Source organism: Macaca nemestrina, chromosome 14 (assembly GCF_043159975.1).
Source record: "Macaca nemestrina isolate mMacNem1 chromosome 14, mMacNem.hap1, whole genome shotgun sequence".
Taxonomy (NCBI): domain Eukaryota; kingdom Metazoa; phylum Chordata; class Mammalia; order Primates; family Cercopithecidae; genus Macaca; species Macaca nemestrina.
This window is the reverse complement of record NC_092138.1, coordinates 27,717,626-27,738,610: the sequence shown is the minus strand read 5'-3', so window position 1 is coordinate 27,738,610 and position 20,985 is coordinate 27,717,626. Positions and strand designations below refer to the sequence as shown.

Here is a 20,985-nt window from a genome sequence, read left to right as displayed (position 1 = left end):
CTAGACTCTACCTCTGTGCGCAGGGCATAGGTGAATAAAAGTCAGCAGACAACTGCTGCGATTTAAACATCCCTATCTGACGGCTCTGAAGAGAACAGTGGTTCTCTCAGCACAGTGTTTGAGCTCTGAGAATAGACAGAGGGCCTCCTCAAGTGGGTCCCTGACCCCTGTGTAGCCTAACTGGGAAACACCTCCCAGTAGGGGCCAACAGACAGCTCATACAGGTGGCTGCCCCCCTGGGACGAAGCTTCCAGAGGAAGAATCAGGTAGCAGTATTTGCTGCAGTATTTGCTGCTCTGCAGCCTCCACTGGTGATACCCAGGCAAACAGAGTCAGGAATGGACCTCCAGCAAATTCCAACAGACCTGCAGCTGAGGGACCTGACTATTAGAAGAAAACTAACAAACAGAAAGGAACAGCATCAACATCAACAAAAAGGTCATCTACACCAAAACCCCATCTATAGGTCACCAACATAAAAGACCAAAGGTAGATAAAATCATAACAATGGGGAGAAACCAGAGCAGAAAAGCTGAAAATCCTAAAAAATCAGAGTACCTCTTCTCCTCCAAAGGATCGCAGCTCCTCACTAGCAACGGGACAAAGCTGGACGGAGAATGACTTTGAGGAGCTGACAGAAGAAGGCTTCAGAAGGTCGGTAATAACAAACCTCTTGAAGCTAAAGGAGGATGTTCAAAACCATCACAAAGAAGCTAAAAAACCTTGAAAAAAGATTAGACGAATGGCTAACTAGAATAAACAGTGTAGAGAAGATCTTAAATGACCCAATGGAGCTGAAAACCATGGCACGAGAACTTCGTGATGCATGCAGAAGTTTCAATAGCTGATTTGATCAAGTGGAAGAAAGAGTATCAGTGATTGAAGATGAAATTAATGAAATAAAGGAAGAAGACAAGGTTAGAAAAAAAGGGTAAACAGAAACGAACAAAGCCTTCAAGAAATATGGGATTCTGTGAAAGGGCCAAATCTATATTTGATTGGTGTACCTGAAAGTGATGGGGAGAATGGAACCAAGTTGGAAAACACTCTGCAGGATATTATCCAGGAAAACTTCCCCAACCTAGCAAGACAGGCTAACATTCAAATTCAGAAAATACAGAGAACACCACAAAGATACTCCTCGAGAAAAGCAACCCCAAGATACATAATTGTCAGATTCTCCAAGGTTGAAATGAAGGAAAAAGTGTTAAGGGCAGCCAGAGGGAAAAGTTGAGTTGCCCACAAAGGGAAGCCCATCAAACTAACAGCAGATCTCTCGGCAGAAACCCTACAAGCCAGAAGAGAGTGGGGGCCAGTATTCAACATTCTTAAAGAAAAGAATTTTCAACCCAGAATTTCATATCCAGGCAAACTAAGCTTCACAAGTGAAGGAGAAATAAAATCCTTTACAGACAAGCAAATGCTAAGAGATTTTGTCACCACCAGGCCTGCCTTACAAGAGCTCCTGAAGGAAGCATTAAACACGGAAAGAAACAACTGGTACCAGTGACTGAAAAAGATACCCAAATTGTAAAGACCATCGATGCTAGGAAGAAACTGCATCAATTAACAGGCAAAATAACCAGTAAACATCACAATGACAGCATCAAATTCACACATAACAATATTAACCTTAAATGTAAATGGGCTGAGTGCCCCAATTAAAAGACACAGACTAGAAAATTAGATAGAGTCAAGACATCAGTGTGCTGTATTCAGGAGACCCATCTCACATGCAAAGACGCACAGAGGCTCAAAATAAAGGGATGGAGGAAGATTTACCAAGGAAATCGAAAGCAAAGAAAACAAGGGGTTGCAATCATAGTCTCTGATAAAACAGACTTTAAACCAACAAAGATCAAAAGAAACAAAGAAGGCCATTACATAATGGTAAAGGGATCAATTCATCAGGAAGAGCTAACTATCCTAAATATATATGCACCCAATACAGGAACAACCAGATTCATAAAGCAACTCCTTAGAGACCTACAAAGAGACTTAGACTCCCACACAATAGTAATGGGAGAATTTAATATCCCATTGTCAGTATTAGATAGATCAACGAGACAGAAAGTTAACAAGGATATCCAGGACTTGAACTCAGCTCTGCAACAAGCAGACCTAATAGATAACTCTCCACCCCAAGAACTCTCCACCCCAAATCAACAGAACATACATTCTTCTCAGCACCACATCGCACTCATTCCAAAATTGACCACATAGTTGGAAGTAAACCACTCCTCAGCAAATGTAAAAGAACAGCAATGACAACAAACTGTCTCTCAGACCACAGTGCAATCAAATTAGAACTCAGGATTAAGAAACTCACTCAAAACCGCACAACTACATGGAAACTGAACAACTTGCTCCTGAATGACTACTGTGTAAATAACGAAATGAAGGCAGAAATAAAATCAATGAGAACAAAGACACAATGTACCAGAATCTCTGGGACACAATTAAAGCAGTGTGTAGAGGGAAATTTATAGCACTAAATGCCCACAAGAGAAAAGAAAGATCTAAAATTGACACCCTAACATCACAATTAAAAGAACTACAGAAGCAAGAGCAAACAAATTCAAAATCTAGCAGAAGGCAAGAAATAGCTAAGATCAGAGCAGAACTGAAAGAGACAGACAAAAAAGCCCTTCAAAAAAATCAATGAATCCAGGAGCTGGTTTTTTTAAAAGATCAACAAAATTGATAGACCTCTAGCAAGACCGATAAAGAAGAAAAGACAGAATAATCAAATAGATGCAATAAAAAATGATAAAGGGGACACCACCACCAATGCCATAGAAATGCAAACTACCATCAGAGAATACTATAAACACCTCTGTGCAAATAAACTAGAAACTTAAGAAGAAACAGGTAAATTCCTGGACACATATGCCCTCCCAAGACTAGACTAAACAAGGAAGAAGTTGAATCTCTGAATAGACCAATAACAGGCTCTGAAATTGAGGCAATAATTAATAGCCTACCAATCAAAAAAACTCCAGGACCAGACAGATTCACAGCCAAATTCTACCAGAGGTACAAAGAGGAGCTGGTACCATTCCTTCTGAACTATTTGGAACTTCTATTCCAAACAATAGAAAAAGAGGGAATCCTCCCTAACTCCTTTTATGAGGCCAATATCATCCTGATACCAAAGCCTGGCAGAGACACAACAAAAAAAAGAGAATTTTAGACCAATATACCTGATGAACATTGATGCAAAAATCCTCAATAAAATACTGGCAAACCGAATCCAGCAGCACAGCAAAAAGCTTATCTACCACGATCAAGTCGGCTTCATCACTGGGATGCAAGGCTGGTCCAACATATGCAAATCAATAAACGTAATCCATCACATAAACAGAAGCAATGACAAAAACCACATGATTATCTCCATACATGTAGAAAAGGTGTGCGATAAAATTCAACACCCCTTCATGCTAAAAACTCTCAAACTGGGTATTCATGCGACATACCTCAAAAAAATAAGAGCTTTTTATTACAAACCCAGAGCCAGTATCATACTGAATGGGCAAAAACGGGAAGCATTCCCTTTGAAATCCAGCACAAGTCAAGGATGCCCTCTCTCGCCATTCCTATTCGACACAGCGTTGCAAGTTCTGGCCAGGGCAATCATGCAAGAGAAAGAAATAAAAGGTATTCAATTAGGAAATGAGGGTGTCAAATTGTCCTTGTTTGCAGATGACAAGAGTGCATATTTAGAAAACCCCATTGTCTCAGCTCAAAATCTCCTTAAGCTGATAAGCAACTTTAGCAAAGTCTCAGGATACAAAATCAATGTGCACAATCACAAGCATTGCTATACACCATTAACAGACAGCCAAATCATGAGTGAACTCCCATTCACAACTGCTACAAAGAGAACAAAATACCTAGGAATCAAACTTACAAGGGATGTGAAGGACCTCTTCAAGGGGAACTACAACTCACTGCTCAACAAAATAAGAGAGGACACAAACAAATGTAAGAATATTCCATGCTCATGGATAGGAAGAATCAATATCGTGAAATTGGCCATACTGCCCAAGGTAATGTATAGATTCAATGCCAACCCCATCAAGCTACCAATGACTTTCTTCACAGAATTGGAAAAAACTACTTTAAAGTTCATATGGAACCAAAAAAGAGCCCGCATTGCCAAGACAATCCTAAGCCAAAAGAACAAAGCTGGAGGCATCACATTACCTGACTTCAAACTACACTACAAGCTACAGTAACAAAAACAGCATGGTAGTGGTACCAAAACAGAGATATAGACTAATGGAACAAAACAGGGGCCTCAGAAATAACACCACACATCTACAACCATCTGAATTTTGACAAACCTGACAAAAACAAGAAATGGGGAAAGGATTCCCTATTTAATAAAGGGTGCTGGGAAAACTGGCTAGCCATACGTAGAAAGCTGAAACTGGATCCCTTCCTTACATCGTGTACAAAAATTAATTCAAGATGGATTAAAGACTTAAATATAAGACCTAAAACCATAAAAACCCTAGAAGAAAACCTAGGCAATACCATTCAGGACATAGGCATGCGCAAGGACTTCATGACTAAAACACCAAAAGCAATGGCAACAAAAGCCAAAATTGACAAATGGGATCTATTTAAACTAAAGAGCTTCTGCATGGCAAAAGAAACTACTGTCAGAGTGAACAGGCAACCTGCAGAATGGGAGAAAATTTTTGCAATCTACCTATCTGACAAAGGGCTAATATCCAGAATCTACAAAAACTTAAACGAATTTACAAGGAAAAAAAACCCCATCAAAAAGTGGGCAAAGGATATAAACAGACACCTCTCAAAATAAGACATCTGTGCAGCCAACAGCCACATGAAAAAATGCTCATCATCACTGGTCATCAGAGAAATACAAATCAAAATCACAATGACATACCATCTCATGCCAGTTAGAATGGCAATCATTAAAAAGTCCGGAAACAACAGATGCTGGAGAGGATGTGGAGAAACAGGAACGCTTTTGCACTGTTGGTGGGAGTGTAAATTAGTTCGACCATTGTGGAAAACAGTGTGGCGATTCCTCAAGGATTTAGAACTAGAATTACTATCTGACCCAGCAATCCTATTATTGGGTATGTACCCAAAGGATTATAAATCATGCTACTATAAAGACACATGCACACGTATGTTTATTGTGGCACTGTTCACAATAGCAAAGACTTGGAACCAACCCAGATGTCTTTCAATGATAGACTGGATAAAGAAAATGTGGCACATATACACCATGGAATACTATGAAGCCATAAAAAAGGATGACTTCATGTCCTTTGCAGGGACATGGATGACGCCGGAAACCATCATTCTCCGCAAAGTATCACAAGGACAGAAAACCAAACACTGCATGTTCTCACTCATAGGTGTGAACTGAACAATGAGAACACTTGGACACAGGGCGGGGCACATTACACACAGGGGCCTGCCGGGGGGTGGGGGCCTGGGGAGGTATAGCATTAGGAGAAATACCTAATGTAAATGATGAGTTGATCGGTTCAGCAAACCAATATGGCATATGTATACCTATGTATTATACCTGCACGTTGTGCACAAGTACCCTAGGACTTAAAGTATAATAAAAAAAATTAAGACAGAAAAAAAACTATTCAGACAAGCATCCAACTCAAAACATTAGAAAAAGAACATAAAATCTAAAGAAAATAAAAAAGAAGGAAAATATAAACAACATTAATTAAATTAAAAAAAAAACATCTAAAAGGGAAAGAATAATTTGTGCAAGCACCTCAGACATTAGATAGCATGCAAAGGAGACCCCTACCCTAAAAGCCTTTTACTGTGGCTTCAAACATTCCATGAGCATTCTCAGTTTCCGATGTGAGTTGAGAATACCAGGCTATTCTCATGTCTTGTTTTTTATTTGCATTTTATGTGGCAGCTAGAAGGTAGCCCTGAAGAGTCAAGGAAGTTGTTACCAAGCCCAGGAAGAGTTGTAGCCATGGAAAAAGTGTTGTGTAATGGGGACTGTGGCCAAAGGAGGTAGAACTCAGCCACTACCCAAATGCAGTCACCCTCCAGTCTCCTGCTAGAGTCTCTCACCAGCCAATCAGAGTCAGAGGGGCAAGCAAGCCTAGATGTGACTGGCCAGAGAAATCAGGCTCCCAGGGCATAGCGCAGGTTGAGGGACAAACAAGAGATAAGTGTGAGCAGAGAAAAACCAGCACAGAATCTTTAAATCTCTTAATGACTTTTTCTCATTTTAGAGCATTATCTAGGATCTTCAGCAGTGGGGATTGTGATATCTTTCTTTTGATCTTAACTAGAATGAATGCAAAGTATCTTCATTAATTATAATTCATGCTCTAGGTTTTTGATATATAGCACTTATCAAGAAACCTCAGTCTCATTCCTAGTTTTCTAAGAGTTTATTACAAATAGACATTGAACTTTATTAGATGTTTATTTGCACATATTGAGATAGTGATTTCTTCCCTTTGATCCATTAATATGGTAAAATACATGGATATATTAAAGATTTTCTTTTTTCCCATTGAAAATGTTTTACCTTTTACGTGAAACATAACTGTAAAAGTGTGTAGATAAAATGTATGTATATTTTAAGGAATAGTAATCAAATGAGCACTCACATAACATTGATACAGCATGAGAAATAGAACATTACCAACAATTTAGAAGCTGTGTACTACTCCCAAATCACATATCCTTTCCTCTGCCAGAGAGGTAAGCATGTTCTTAAAATTCATGTTAATCTTTTTTTTTTTTTTTAACTTCTTCTTATGTAGTCCTAACTCTTATATATGCATCCTAACAATACATTGTTTAGTTTTGGTTTTTAAAAGAATGTTCAGATAAAATCATTGTATATATATTCATCTATAACTCATCTTTTTTTGCTTAAGATTATACTTTTGAGATTTAGTTATGTTGAATTTCTAGCTGTAGTTAATTAATATTCACTATGGTATGGTACTTCATCAAATGATTATACTGCAGTTTATGAATCCATTCTACTGTTGATAAATATTTGAGTTGTTTCTAGATTTTTGCTACTGTGAATCACTGTGCTAAAATACTCTTTTATAGGTACCCAGGTACCCATGTGAAAGAATTTCTTTAGGTTATATATCTAGTATATACATTGCTGATTTGTAGGATATGTACACTTTACCAAATGATGAAAAACTGTTTCCCACTGGCTGCACTAATCCACGCTACCCTTACCAATATACTTATGTGCCAAAACTTGTTAGTGTCCAACTTTTTAATTTTTGCCTATCTGATAATGGTGAAAATGTATTTCATGGAGGTTTTAATTTGCATTTATCTAAGTATTAATGAAATTGAGTATATTTTCATATATTCCATGACCATTCACATTTCACCTTGGGCAAAAATGCTTATTTTGTCTATTTGCCTACTGACTTATCTGGGTTTTTTTGTTTATTGTTCTGTTTTGTGGTTTTTTCCTACAGATTCATAGGAATTATCTAATATTCCATATACTATGATTCTGTTTGTTTTAAATGATACAGATCAATCTGAAAATTCATAAGTTTAGAGGATTAGGATGTGGACAACTTTGCAGGAAGCATTATTCTGCTTACCACAGTTTTCTTTTGCTATTAGGTCAGACTTCTTAGCAAGACAAGTTTTGGTTTTTCCTTTTTTTTTTTTTTTTTTTTTTTGAGACAGAGTCTCGCTTTGTCATCCAGGCTGGAGTGCAGTGGCCAGATCTCCTCTTACTGCAACCTCCACCTCCCAGGTTCAAGCAGTTCTCCTAACTCAGCCTCCCAAGTAGCTGAGATTATAGGAGCATGCCACTGCACCAGGCTAATTATTGTATTTTTAGTAGAGACAGGGTTCCACCGTGTTGGCCAAGCTGGTCTCAAACTCTTGACCTCAGGTGATCTGCCAACCTTGGCCTCCCAAAGTGTGAGGTTACCGGTGTGAGTCACCGTGCCAAGCCTGGGTTTTCCTTTTCAACTCTTCTATCCTATGTTCTTCATTTATTTGGCAGGCTAAGATATTCAATGCAGTGCTCAACAGAAGTAGTGATAGTATCATCTTTAACGTTCTTAAACTAAAGAAAATATTTCTAAAAAATTCGTCACTGGCTGGGCGCGGTGGCTCATGCCTGTAATCCCAGTACTTTGGGAGGCCGAGGTGGGCGGATCACAAGGTCAGGAGATCGAGAGCATCCTGGCTAACACCGTGAAACCCCGTCTCTACTAAAAATACAAAAAAACAAAATTAGCCGGGCGTGGTGGTGGGCGCCTGTAGTCCCAGCTACTCAGGAGGCTGAGGCAGGAGAATGGTGTGAACCCGGGAGGCGGAGCTTGCAGTGAGCCGAGATTGCGCCACTGCACTCTAGCCTGGGCGATAGAGGGAGACATCGTCTCAAAAAAAAAAAAAAAAAAAAATCGCCACTGAATATGAGTTTTCTGAATGTTTTTGAAGTTGCCTTTTATTGGTTAAAGAAAGTTTTCTTCTATGCATAGTTTCCTAGAAATATTAACCATGAATGTGTGTTGAAAATTATTGAATGTTCACAATTGCAAAGATATGAAACCAACCTAAGTGTCTATCAATCAATGACTGGAAAAATAAAATGTGGTATATATACACCATAGAATACTATTCAGCATAAGAAAAACAAAATAATGTCTTCTCCAGCAACTTGGATGGAGCTAGAGGCCATTACTCTAAGTGAATTAACTCAGTAATGGAAAATCAAATACAGAGTGTTCTCACTTATAAGTGGGAGCTAAGGTATGGGTATGCAAAAGCATGCAGAGTGGTAAAATGAACTTCGGAGACTCAGAAAGAGGAGAGCGGGAGACAGGTGAGGGATAAAAAGCTGCATATAGGCTGGGCACAGTGGCTCATGCCTGTAATCCTAGCATTTTGGGAGGCCAAGGCAGGCAGATCACTTTAACTTAGGAACTGGAGACCAGCCTGGGCAACATGGCAAAACTCCGTCTCTACAAAAAATACAAAAAAATTAGCCAGGCGTGGTGGCACAAGCCTGTAGTCCCAGCTACTTGCGGGGGCTGAGGTGGGAGGACTGCTTAAGCTCAGGAGGTTGAGGCTACAGTGAGCTGAGACCGTGCCACTGCTCTCCAGCCTGGTGACAAACTGCATATTGGGTACAATGTACACTACTCAGGTGATGAGTGCACTAAAATCTCAGATGTCACCACTGTACAATACATGCATGTAATAAAAAGCTACTTGTACCTCAAAGGTTATTGAAATTATATATTTATAGTAGGTATAATAAATAATGCATATTATTATATATTATATATTACATAATATACATAATATATATATATATTTGCCATGTTGCCCAGGCTGAACTCCAACTCCTTCTCCCATTCTGAATATATATATTATGTATATAATACAATATAATAGCCTTGCTTTAAAAAAATTGAATGCTTTTTCTCCTTTAATCTCTCCTTTAATCTTTTCATATGAAGAATTACATTAATTGATTTGACTTGCTTGTATTTAATCAACCTTGAATTCCTTCAATGAACTCAGGTCATGTTATATTTTTTTTTTTTGGACACTGCTAGATATTTTCACATATGTTCATAAAGTAAGAGTAACAGAACATTTTCATTTATTTTAATTTCCTTATCAGATTTTAGACAAAGTTAGACTCATAAGAGGAACTGGAGAGTGTTCTTTTTCTATATGCCAAAAGAATGGGTAGAATTAGAGCAATGGTTCTCAACTGAGGGCAATTTTACCCCTTAAGGGACATTTGAAAATATCTAGGACATTTTAGGTTGTCAAAATAAGGGAGGTGCTACTGACATCTAGTGAGTGGAGGTCAGGGATGCGGTTGAACATCCTGCAATGCACAAGACAGTGCCTCACTTCCCCCAACAAAGAACTCTAGCTAACTCCAAATGTTAATAGTGCTGAGGGTGTGAGTTCTTCTCCCATTCTGAATAATCAGAATTTGTACTTGTAATTTTGTCTTTTTTCAGAGGATACTTCAAAAATTATATAAGCTTCAGTCCCCAGAGAACCAAAATATGTTGGAGGAAAGAAAGGACACTGTGAAGCAGTGGGATATGTGTGTCTGTAGGTGTATATGCAGGTGCATGGGAGGGAAAGAGAGACAGAGACAGAGACATACACATACACACAGAGAGAGACCAACTAAATACAATGGTAGCGAGAGGAAGCGAGACAGATGGGGACAAAAAGAGAGAGAGATGAACTAAAGACAATGGTAGAGAGAGGAAATGAGAGAGATTGTGTTCTGATACAATTTTTTTTTTTTAAACCAGGTATTGCTCTGTTACCCAGGCTGTAGTGTAGTGGTGTCATCATGGCCCACTGCAGCCTTGACCTCCCCAGGCTCAGGTGATCCTCCCCCCTCAGTTTTTGTTTTTTTCCTTTTTGTGTCAAATGGGTCTTGCTGTATTGCCCAGGCAGGTCTCAAACTCCTGGGCTCAGGCTATCCTCCTGCCTCTGCCTCCCTAAGAGCTGGGATTACAGGTGTGAACCACCGTGCCCAGCCACAATTTTTCACTTTTAGTAGAGACGAGGTTTTTGCCATGTTGCCCAGGCTGGACTCCAACTCCTGGGCTCAAGCAATTCACCCTCCTTGGCCTCCCGAAGTGCTAAGATTACAGGCACGAGTCACTGAGTCAGGCCTGTACTGATATAATTCTCAAATTATCAGTTACCAAGAAACTTGCCACAAGCAATATCATCCACAATACCAAGAAACTGAAGGAGATTAATAAGTGTGGTATACAGTCTAGCAATTCTAAACCTTGGTATCTATCCTAGAGAAATGGTTGCACATGTACATAAAGACATATCCCTGAAACACTGTAAAAATAAAAAACTGGAAGCAATCTATATGTTAAATCAGTAGAGTAATGGATAAAGTGTCATATACTCATATAAAAACTCTACAGCAATAAAAGGGAACTAGATTTATATGTATCAACATGGACACACGTCAAAATATATACTTTTTAATATAAAATCAAACTGTAAAACTATTCTTAGTGTATTTTTATACATTTATGTATGTATTTAATACATTGTGTTTATGTAATACGTTTGTACTCAAAATATTACTACATATTCTCTATAGAAAAAATGCATGTAAAATATAAAAATGGCCTGAAAGGACATTATACACTGCACAAGCGCATAAGAGTAGTTAACTCTGGAGGATGAAGGATAAAGAAAAAAGACTGAGAGATAAATGTCAAATGCACTAGTTTTATTTGTATTATTCTCGCTTTTAAAAAGGGAACGTAGTCATATGTTTCACACGTAATTTTTTATTTTGAAGCAGAGTCTCGCTCTGTTGCCCAGGCTGGAGTGCAGTGGCACAATCTCGACTCACTGCGACCTCTACCTCCTGGGTTTAAGCAATTCTCATGCCTCAGCCTCCTGAGTAGCTGGGACCATAGGCACATGCCACCACGCCCAGCTAATTTTTTTGTAGTTTTAGTAGAGACAGGGTTTCGCCATGTTGGCCACGCTGGTCTTGAACTCCTGGCCTCAAGTGATCCACCTGCCTCCCAAAGTGCTGGGATTACAAGCATGAGCCACTGCGCCCAGCCCCACATGTAATTTTTTTAAAAGTAGATAATAGGAAAGAAAAAAAAAAAAAACTAGAAGAAATGTCAAATTGCCATGTGTTAATTTTTTTGATTGTAGGAATGTGGATGAGTGGTGATTGGTTTCTGCTCTGTGCTTTCTGGATTTTCAAATTCCCTAAAATAACAACAAAAAAGCGAAAATAATTTTAATTCTAAAAAAAATTATGTCTACTAATGAAAGCAGTGGAAATGAGAACTTAAAACCAGCCTGTTTCTGGGGGAGCTCAGCAGCATCCTAGCTTGTTAGAACAATGCTGGGATGAAAGTGTCACTCTAGGAGACTGATTCCAAAAGACTCGTTTTATAATTTAGGTAGCTGGTTTCTGAAGTCTTACCAGTTCTGACAACTACCAATTTTCTTTCCTTTGGGAAGTAATAGGGTAGGAGAAGAAACACTCGCCCACTCCTGACGTCCTCCTAGGGCTCTGCTTATGTTCCTGGCCTTCATTGGGTAAGAAGGGCTGTGAGTTCAGAAAGCACAGACCTCCAGGAAAGGAGATTACACAGTGCTTTAGCAACTCATTCATGATCTTTCTGAAACTGAAGGTCAGTTCTTCTGGAACAATTTAATACTGTTTTCTCATTTTCTATCCTTGAAAGAGATGAAGGTCCATTCATCTTTAGGCTCTCTATTGTAACACATCACAAAGAACAATTGAAGTGTTACATTAATTCTGATGATTTTTTTGAATCTTTCCATCGGTTTCTGCACCCAATAAATAGGAATTTTAGAAAGAGACCAGTCTGTTGAGACATTGATCCAGCATATAGAAATGAAATCAGTAAAGGTGCTTAGAACCATAGCTGGTGTGTGGTAAATGCTGTTGTATTAGCTATTACTACAACCAGTTCCAATGTTAATACCACTACAGTAAGAAGCAGCAGACATTTTGATCATTTTAAACTTTTGTATGATGTGTGAAACAAATGTTTAAAAATGAAAAACTTTAGAAGCTATTCCTATCTCCAGCAGAAGTCTGCTGTATGGGGTTTTAGTTCTCCCGTGGGAGGGGCACTAGTTTTCCTCAGACCCCTAATCCCTGCCTAGATCTGTTCCACCAATTCTTTAACAAGGTTGATTAGAAAGTGTGTGGTTTTGTTCAGTGTTTGGGAGGTGCAGGTGGCAGGGATGGAATGGGACTTGGTCCTGGGTACCAAGGACTTGAGTTTTAGCATCTGCCTTCTTCCCTCCCTTTCAGGCCATGAGGGTTCACTTATTCACTTTATGAGTTTTCCAAAAGCAAAAGTAATATGCCCTCAGTTAGAGATGGTCTCACAGGGTTCTATTACATGCATCTTTGTTCCAATTTCTTGTGGCACCATTATCAAGAGCTTGGAGTGAAGCCAAAAGAGAGACCATAGAAGATAGTTGTTATGGTCTGAATGTTTGTGTCCCTTCAAAATTTATATGTTGAAACTTAACCCCCATTATGATGGTATTAGGAGGTGGGAGCTTTGGGAAGTGATTAGATCATGAGGGCAGAGCCCCCATAAATAGGATCAGTGCCCTTATAAGAGGCTACAGAGACGAAAGCTCTTCCTCTCCCCCATGGTAGGACACAGTGAGAAGGCACTGTCTATGAGGATGTAAGCCCTCACCAGACACCAAATCTGCTGGTTCCTTGATCTTGGACCTCTCAAGCTCTAGAACTGCTAGAAATAAATTTCTATTTTTATAAGCTACACAGTCTATGGTATTTTCTTAGAGCAGCCCAACCCAAAAGTATTAAAACAGTGTATTGTGACAGTGAGGTGAAATATATGTATAATCCTTGACCCTGCCGATTTCTGTCAACTTTTTATTTGTGTCAGTTTTTAAAGTTCCTGCAGAATTGGAAGGCTGTCACTCAAAATGGCCCTGCTTACTTACTCTTTGGTCAGTAGAAAATTAAATACAATTGCTTTGCCATGCCTATTAGCTGATGACTGACTTTAAGCCCTGAAAAGTAGCATTGGCTCTGTTGTGGCTCACTCGTTAATTAGCATCAAATTCAGGTTAATTGATATTTTATTTCCAAAGATCTCTCTCTGCCTTTTTAAAACCACCTCTTTCAAGATGGTTTGCAAAAGTGGAATTAAATAATCGAGATGTGGCAAGATAATGTGTATACTCTGACAGGGGCATGAAATTTTCAAAGTGTTAAAAAGCACTGAGCTAGTATAGTTTGCCAGAGCATCTTTGGTTCATGCTAACTTCCAGTCATACAGAATCCAAAAAAGAGAAATATTTAAATCAAGAATGGTACATTTGTTTAATGGAATACTATGTGATTACTTAAAACTACATCACAGAAAAATAGTTAATGGCATGGAAAGTTATTCATAATATATTAAGTGGGGGAAAGAGGTATATATAGTACAATTTGTGCAGTATCATCCTTTTTTTTTTTTTTTTTTTTTGAGACAGAGTCTCGCTCTGTTGCCCAAGCTGGAGTGCACTGGCCAGATCTCAGCTCACTGCAAGCTCCGCCTCCCGGGTTTACGCCATTCTCCAGCCTCAGCCTCCCGAGTAGCTGGGACTACAGGCGCCCGCCACCTGGCCCAGCTAGTTTTTTGTATTTTTTAGTAGAGACGGGGTTTCACCGTGTTAGCCAGGATGGTCTTCATCTCCTGACCTTGTGATCCGCCCGTCTCGGCCTCCCAAAGTGCTGGGATCACAGGCTTGAGCCACTGCGCCCGGCCAGTATCATCCTTTTTTAAAACAAAAGGCGCATACCATATGTACAAGTATACAAGAAAAAAATATGTCAAAATACACACCAAAATTTTAACAATGATTAGTCCGGGTAGAGAAATTATAAGTTTTTCCTTTGCATGTGTTTGTTTTTCTGTGTGTTTTCCCAAATTTTCTGCATTTAACACGTGTTGCTATGGTAACCAGAGCTAAAACCAGTAACATTTCCTTTTTAAAAGGATGGCGTTACAGCATGACTGTGTAGCTTTAAAACTTGTAGAGCGTCTACATTTGTGGAGTCATCACAAGTTCAGGAACTCATTCTCAAATTTCAAGTTTAGAAACACAATTCGATTAGTTCACTAAAGACTAATCACATAGAAGGAATACATTCTAATGTTTGATAGCACAGTAGACTGACTATAGTTAACAATTATCTATTGTATTTTTCAAAATAGCTAGAAGATTTGAAAGGGACCCATCACATAGACATTATAAATACCCTGAGTTAATTATTACATCGTCTATGCATGTAACAAAATTGCACATGTAACGCATTAATATGTACAAACATATATATTCAAAAATAATTTTTAAAAAGCTGAGGGGGAAAGAACAAATTTTAAAAAGCTGGAGGGGAAAGAACGAATTAAACTTTAACAGAAAGTTAATTACAAAGATAAGTAGAAATTATGAAATCAAAAGCCAACAATAGCAAAAATCAACAGGTTGTTCCTTTAAAAAGATTAATGAAACATACGTCACCTCTACTAGATTAATTAAGAAATGAGAGGAAGAAATGAACAACTTAACAGTATCAGTGTGAAAGAGGAAGCATCACCACAGATGCTACAAACATTAATGGATATTAACACATAACTTCATGTAATAAATTTGACAACTTAGATGAAATGGACAAATTACTTGAAAAACACAACCTATTAAAACTGACTCAAGAAGACAGAGAAAACCTGAAATTATTTAATCATGCTATTTACACAGCTACTTCAGGGGCTGCAAATCTTATAATGCGGGATTTCTTGGCTCCTTACCCCTCTCCTGTGGGATCTAGGAAATAAATGTTGCTATTGATTGCCAAAAAAGGGAAGGAAGAAAAAGGGCTGATCATTGTACAAAAATGATGACTAGCTCCCTGCCCTCAGCTCCCATTACTAATGTCTATAATTCTTATGTATCAGGGTAGACTCCCCTAAATGTAAGTACTTCATCAAACAATCTGACTTTTCTAGTTCTTGAAGCAGAACCTTTACTTTCCAAAAAATTCATGCTAGCAATGCAGTGAAGGACAGTATTGTGCTCTCCTGAGCACTGAGTTTTTTCATTACTGCTCGCCATTTGAACAGTTTAAAAATTATTCTTTATTTTTGTTGCAGTCTCACCAATGCACCTTAACGTAGCAGTTTCTCATTGTCTGAATTAGTACCCTGGGTTCTTCGTCCTTATGTCCAAGAAAATTAAGGAACATGGACACAAAGGTGGGGTTGCAGCAAAAGTTATTAGAGTGAAAGAAAGAAAAGCTCCTCTCCACATTGGAGAGGGCAGTCGGAGTGGACTACCAAGTTGTAGTAAAGACGTCAGGGTTTTTATAAACGGATTACTGAGGAGAGGGTGTCTTATTTTCCTAGGGCCTGAAGATTTAGTTGGGACCAGGTGTGCTACCCGCATAGAGCAGAGTTTCTATCAGCCTTTACCCAATTCCTTGATCACATAAGCAGGCTTTTAGTTTGTGTTGCTCTGTGCTTTGTGTCGCTTAAGCTTCTGTGTCTGTTCCCAGATATTTTTTTGCAGCTGCAGGCCTCCCCCCCACCCTCCCTGCATAAGTTTCTAGCTTCCCTATCTTAGTGTGCCTAAAGGGAAAGGAATGTACTTATTAAGGCCCCCAGTTTTTACTGGGGCCCATTGTATGAGTATGAAGTCGAGACTCCCCCACTCCTTCTGTGCTTGTTTATCTGTGTTTAGAGCTGTCTATCTGTCCAGGTGCAACCCGAGGTTTTCCCAAGGTTGTTTTATTTTTTGCCTGTTGCTGTGACTTTTCAGGCAGGCTGCTTCTGCAGTCTGAATTTTTTCATGATTTTCCTTTCCGTCTCTCTCATTTTCATTTGCATTTAAGAAAATTTCCAGTAACTACAAGTTCACATGCTTTTTACTTACTCTAATTTTTTCTGTTATAACTTTTGGAGAGAGCAGAGTCTTTCTGTGAGAGGAAGAAGCAGGGACCTGGAAAAGGAGCTTTGTTGTAGGAGTCAGGAATCAGGGTTCTACTGTAACAGCTTTCTAAGTGGCCTTCCACTTTCACATTTGGTTCCCTCTAATCCATTTTCCACGCAGCAACCAGAATGATTATTTTAAAATTTTAAGGCCAGGCACTGTGGTTCATGCCTGTAATGCCAGCACTTCGGGACGCTGAGGAGGGCGGATCACTCGAGGTCAGGAGTTACAGACGAGCCTGGTCAAAATGGTGAAAGCCCGTCTCTACTAAAAATACAAAAATTAGCCAGACGTGGTGGCATGCGCCTGTAATCCCAACTATTCAGGAGGTTGAGGCAGGTGAATCGCTTGAACCAGGGAGGCAGCGGTTGCAGTGAGCTGAGGTGGCACTACTGCACTCCAGCCTGGGAAACTGGGTGAGACTGTCTCAAAAAAAAAAACAAATAAAAAAATAAAAAATAAAAGCTTTAATCAGATCATGGCCCTCTCCTGCTTAAAACTATGCAATGGCTTTCCACTGCTTTAAAAATAAAATTCAGGCTTTTCCACGATGGACAAGGTTCTGCTATGCAACCTTGTTCACTGCTCTGCAGCCACACGGGCCTTCCCACCTCAGAGCTTTCGTCCTTACTGGAATGTTCCAGCAAAATTCTTTTGCCTGGGGTGCTCTTTTCTCAGATGCCACAGTTTCCTCTTGTCCTTCAGGGTTTATCTTAAACATCACCACCTCTAAGAGACCTTCCGTACCTCCCACCCATCAGGTTCATTTTGTTTTCTTCCTAACACCTGTCACAGTCTGAAATTATCCTAATCATTTGTTGTGTCAACCTTAAGTAGTGAAATTTATAAAATAACATTAAGTAGAGTTTATTCTAACGCAAAGCTTGAGGACAGCCACCTGGAAACACCAACTCCAGACAAATAAGGTCAATGTTCCAAAGTGAAGTTAAGGTTTCATTCACGTAGGCAGAAGCAGAGAAGGTTCAGCAGGAGTACATTTTCAATACAAGACCAAAGCATAAAACACAGCGACTAGATTAGTTATAGATATCTCCATTCCAAGGAGGATAACTATATTAATCTATGAAGAGGGATAGTGATCTGAGGGGGTCTTACCTCTGTCTGTTTGGTCTTCCTGATTATTTACAGGAAAAAACAAGGCAGACATTGCAGCTGTACGCCATAGGACTCAGGCCCCGTAGCCACATTCTTCGCAAGGCTCTGAATAATTTCAAGTTCCAACAGCTTTAAGTTGGAATTTTTTAATTTCAGTTGATTCACTTGTTCTTTTCCTGTCTCCCACAACAGAAAATAAGTTCCCAGGGATGCAACCTTGGCAGGCTTCTAAACTGCCACGGCTCCAGTTTCTTGTAGGTTAGACACTCATTATTAGTTGAAGGAAAGATCTAGGCAGGCCTCGGTGCGCCGCCTCCTCTTTAATGCGAGGGCTTACTAGATGAATGTGAGCAGACGGAAGCAGAACCACCCTGTTAATGAAGGCTGCGCATTCTAGCTCAGGGATTTCTAGAAACCTCGGGGGCGGAAGTTTAACCAGAGAATTAGGAGGCAAGGAGCAGAGAAGCAATGAGTATAACCTGTGCAGTGTAGTCGTTTCACGAGTTTGAGAACGCCTAGCACGATGCCTTCACGGAGCGTCGGGCAGAGTTATTTGAGAGTATTTCTTTTTCGGGGTTTTTGAGACAGGGACCTGATTTGAAGCAACGGGGAAGAAAACCAAGAGGACGAAGAGCCAAGGATGGGCGTGCCCGGGAGCTCTCAGGCGGGCACCTGGAAGGGGTGGGAGCAAGCAGGGCCTAACGTACCCCTGGCCTTGGCGGCCCTGGACGCCCCTGGTGCCCCCCACAGCTGCCTCGCACCACACATGACTGAGGCTCGGGAAGCAATAAAGTGGCTTTCAAAATACTAAATGCAATTGACATCTTTTCCTGAGTGGAAAAAAAACAAAAAAGGATCTGAATGCTGAAATATACAGAGAAGAAACTCCCGTTGCCAGGTCCCCCGAGGTCCCCACTCAGTCCCGTCTGCTGCTCCGCCCTTAGTCGGGCCCTAGTTCTGCGAGGCGGAGAGCAGGAGGCGCTGGGTGGGCCCGCTGACGCTCCGGACCTGAACTGCGCAGGCGCGGCGCGAGATCGCGGGAGCGAGCGCGCGGGAGCAGTTCGCGGCAGTTCGCGCGGGAGCCGGGCGCTGGGGCGCTTGGGCGCCTGGGCTGCCGGACGGTGGGAACGGAAGTCTCTGTGGGGCGCTGAGAAAGCCAGGATGGCGACTCCAAGCAAGAAGACGTCAACTCCAAGCCCCCAGGCTTCCAAGAGAGCTCTCCCGAGAGACCCTTCGTCGGAGGTCCCGAGCAAGAGGAAGAATCCGGCCCCGCAGCTGCCGCTGGTGCAGTCGTCCGGGCCTTTCGTGGAGGGCTCTATCGTCCGTATCTCGATGGAGAACTTCCTGTGAGTGGCCGGGAGGCCGCGCCGCGGGTGTGGAGGCGTGCGGTCCAGCAGGCCCCGGGGCGCCGGCTGCGCGCGGGCGTGGGCGTGTGGGTGTGTACCTGGCTTGTGGGTCTGGCCTTGAATTCGTGCCGGGGTTCCCATGAGGATTTTTCTACGAAGGCTGTGGAGATTGACGTGTATGATGTAGATGTGTGCCTTACGTGATGTGGTTTTTAAATTTAGTCCGCCAAGGTTTTCCAAAAGCGTCTTGTAGCAGGTAGTAGTTGTACGAGGGAGTAGGTCTCTGCCCGCTGGGAGTCGCGATCCATAGCGGCCCTGGTCTGTAATTCACAGAAGTATTGTCCCCGGGAATTTACGAGGAGGCAACAGTTAATTCGGCGTGGTGGGGATGCTGTGGCAGATTCTTAGAGTAGGCATTTGCCACAGAGGAGTAGATAAGACGGTAAAGGTTGTTTGGGATGGGAGGTTACAAGTACAAAAAAATTAAACCTTCCTGGCAATTGTTGGATCTTGACCCTTGACCCCTTGACCCCTCTAAACCCAGCTTTCTTCCCTGGTTCCTCCCTCTCTCCTTCAGACAACTAGTTATCACTTTAGAATTTAGTAAGTTTTAAATATATCATGTATTTGCCTAGCACCTCACAGTGAATCTGTTCCAAGTCGTCGTTTTTTTTTTTTTTGAGACGGAGTTTCGCTCTTGTCGCCCACGGTGGATGGAGTGCTGTGGCGCTACCTCGGCCCGCTGCAACTTCTGCCTCTCGGTTTCAGGCTCCTGGGTCAGCCTCCCGAGTAGCTGGGACTGTAGGTGCGCGCCACCACGCCCGGCTAATTTTTGTTTTTGAGACGGAATCTCATACTGTCGTCCGGGCTGGAGGATAGTGGCGCAATCTCGGCCCACTGCAACCTCCGCCTCCCAGTTTCAAGCGATTCTCCTGCCTCACCGAGTAGCTGGGATTACAGGCACCCCCCACCACGCCCAGCAATTTTTTTGTTGTTGTTGTTGTATTTTTAGTAGACACGGGGTTTCACCATGCTGACCAGGCTGATCTGGAACTTTTGACTTCAGGGGATCTGCACGCCCCCGTGGTGCTGGGATTATAGGCGTGAGACACCGTGTCCGGCCTGAAGTCTTTTTTAAACTTGCACATAGTGGCATAAGGATAACAGAATTGTATTTTAACAATACTACCTTTTTTGTTTTCAGGCACCTGTTGTGTGCCAGGTACACAGTGCACTCATTCTTTCTTCATAACAACTCTATCTTGATAATTTCCATTGCTGAAAGAAGCTCAGTAGGTTGTTTTGCCCAGTTTTACACAGCTGTTAAGTAGTTGCATTGCTATTTGAATCCAGATCAGGAAAGATAAATGTAATCAAATGAGTTAGATACCATAACAACATATATATCAGGATCCTTCACAAAGGATGAAGTGGTTAGTTTTGTCCACGAGTATGAGAAAGGGCTTTGTAGAGAAGATATGAAAGTCTTTGTTCTTGCTCTGTTGCCCACGCTGGAGCTCAGTGGCATGATCAGGGCTCAGTGAAGCCTGTACCTCCCCTTCTCAAGTGATCCTCCTACCTCAGCCTTTCAGGTAGCTGGGACTATAGGCGCATACCATACCTGGCTAATGTTTTAAAAATTTTTTGTAGAGATGGGGTGTCACCATGTTGCCCAGGCAAGTCTCGAACTTCTGGGCTCAAGCAACTCACCTCGGCCTCCCAAAGTGCTGGGATTACAGGCGTGAGCCACTGCACCCGCCTAAGAAGATAGGAAAGTCTTAAAAGAAGTGAAGAGCATTGAAGACAGAAGGAACTGTCTGAAATAGTTTGGTATATTTAGAAAGTGTCAAGTGTTTTAGTAAGGCAAGAGTATAGGATGTGAGTGAGTATTTGGACAGAGGGTAAGCAACCATTGAGAGACCTGTATGTTTACTATGCTAAGAAGTTCCAGCAGCATCCT

At 41.1% G+C, this 20,985-nt stretch overlaps 1 protein-coding gene and 1 long non-coding RNA gene across 7 annotated transcripts in view; one reads left to right on the top strand and one right to left on the bottom strand.

The window, feature by feature from the left end:
- Positions 1–18,745, bottom strand: part of LOC105498653 (uncharacterized) — a 160,745-nt gene extending 142,000 nt beyond the window's left edge. For all 4 annotated transcript variants that reach the window (XR_011612470.1, XR_011612467.1, XR_011612466.1 and 1 more), the window contains exon 1: positions 17,680–18,745. This is a non-coding gene — a long non-coding RNA (uncharacterized lncRNA). The remainder of the gene's footprint in view (positions 1–17,679) is intronic.
- LOC105498655 (structural maintenance of chromosomes 5) overlaps positions 18,741–20,985 on the top strand; it is a 104,155-nt gene continuing 101,910 nt past the window's right edge. For all 3 annotated transcript variants that reach the window (XM_071077685.1, XM_011770884.3, XM_011770883.3), the window contains exon 1: positions 18,741–19,025. In XM_071077685.1, coding sequence (XP_070933786.1) covers positions 18,841–19,025 — 185 coding nt within the window. In that variant the 5' untranslated portion in view covers positions 18,741–18,840. The remainder of the gene's footprint in view (positions 19,026–20,985) is intronic.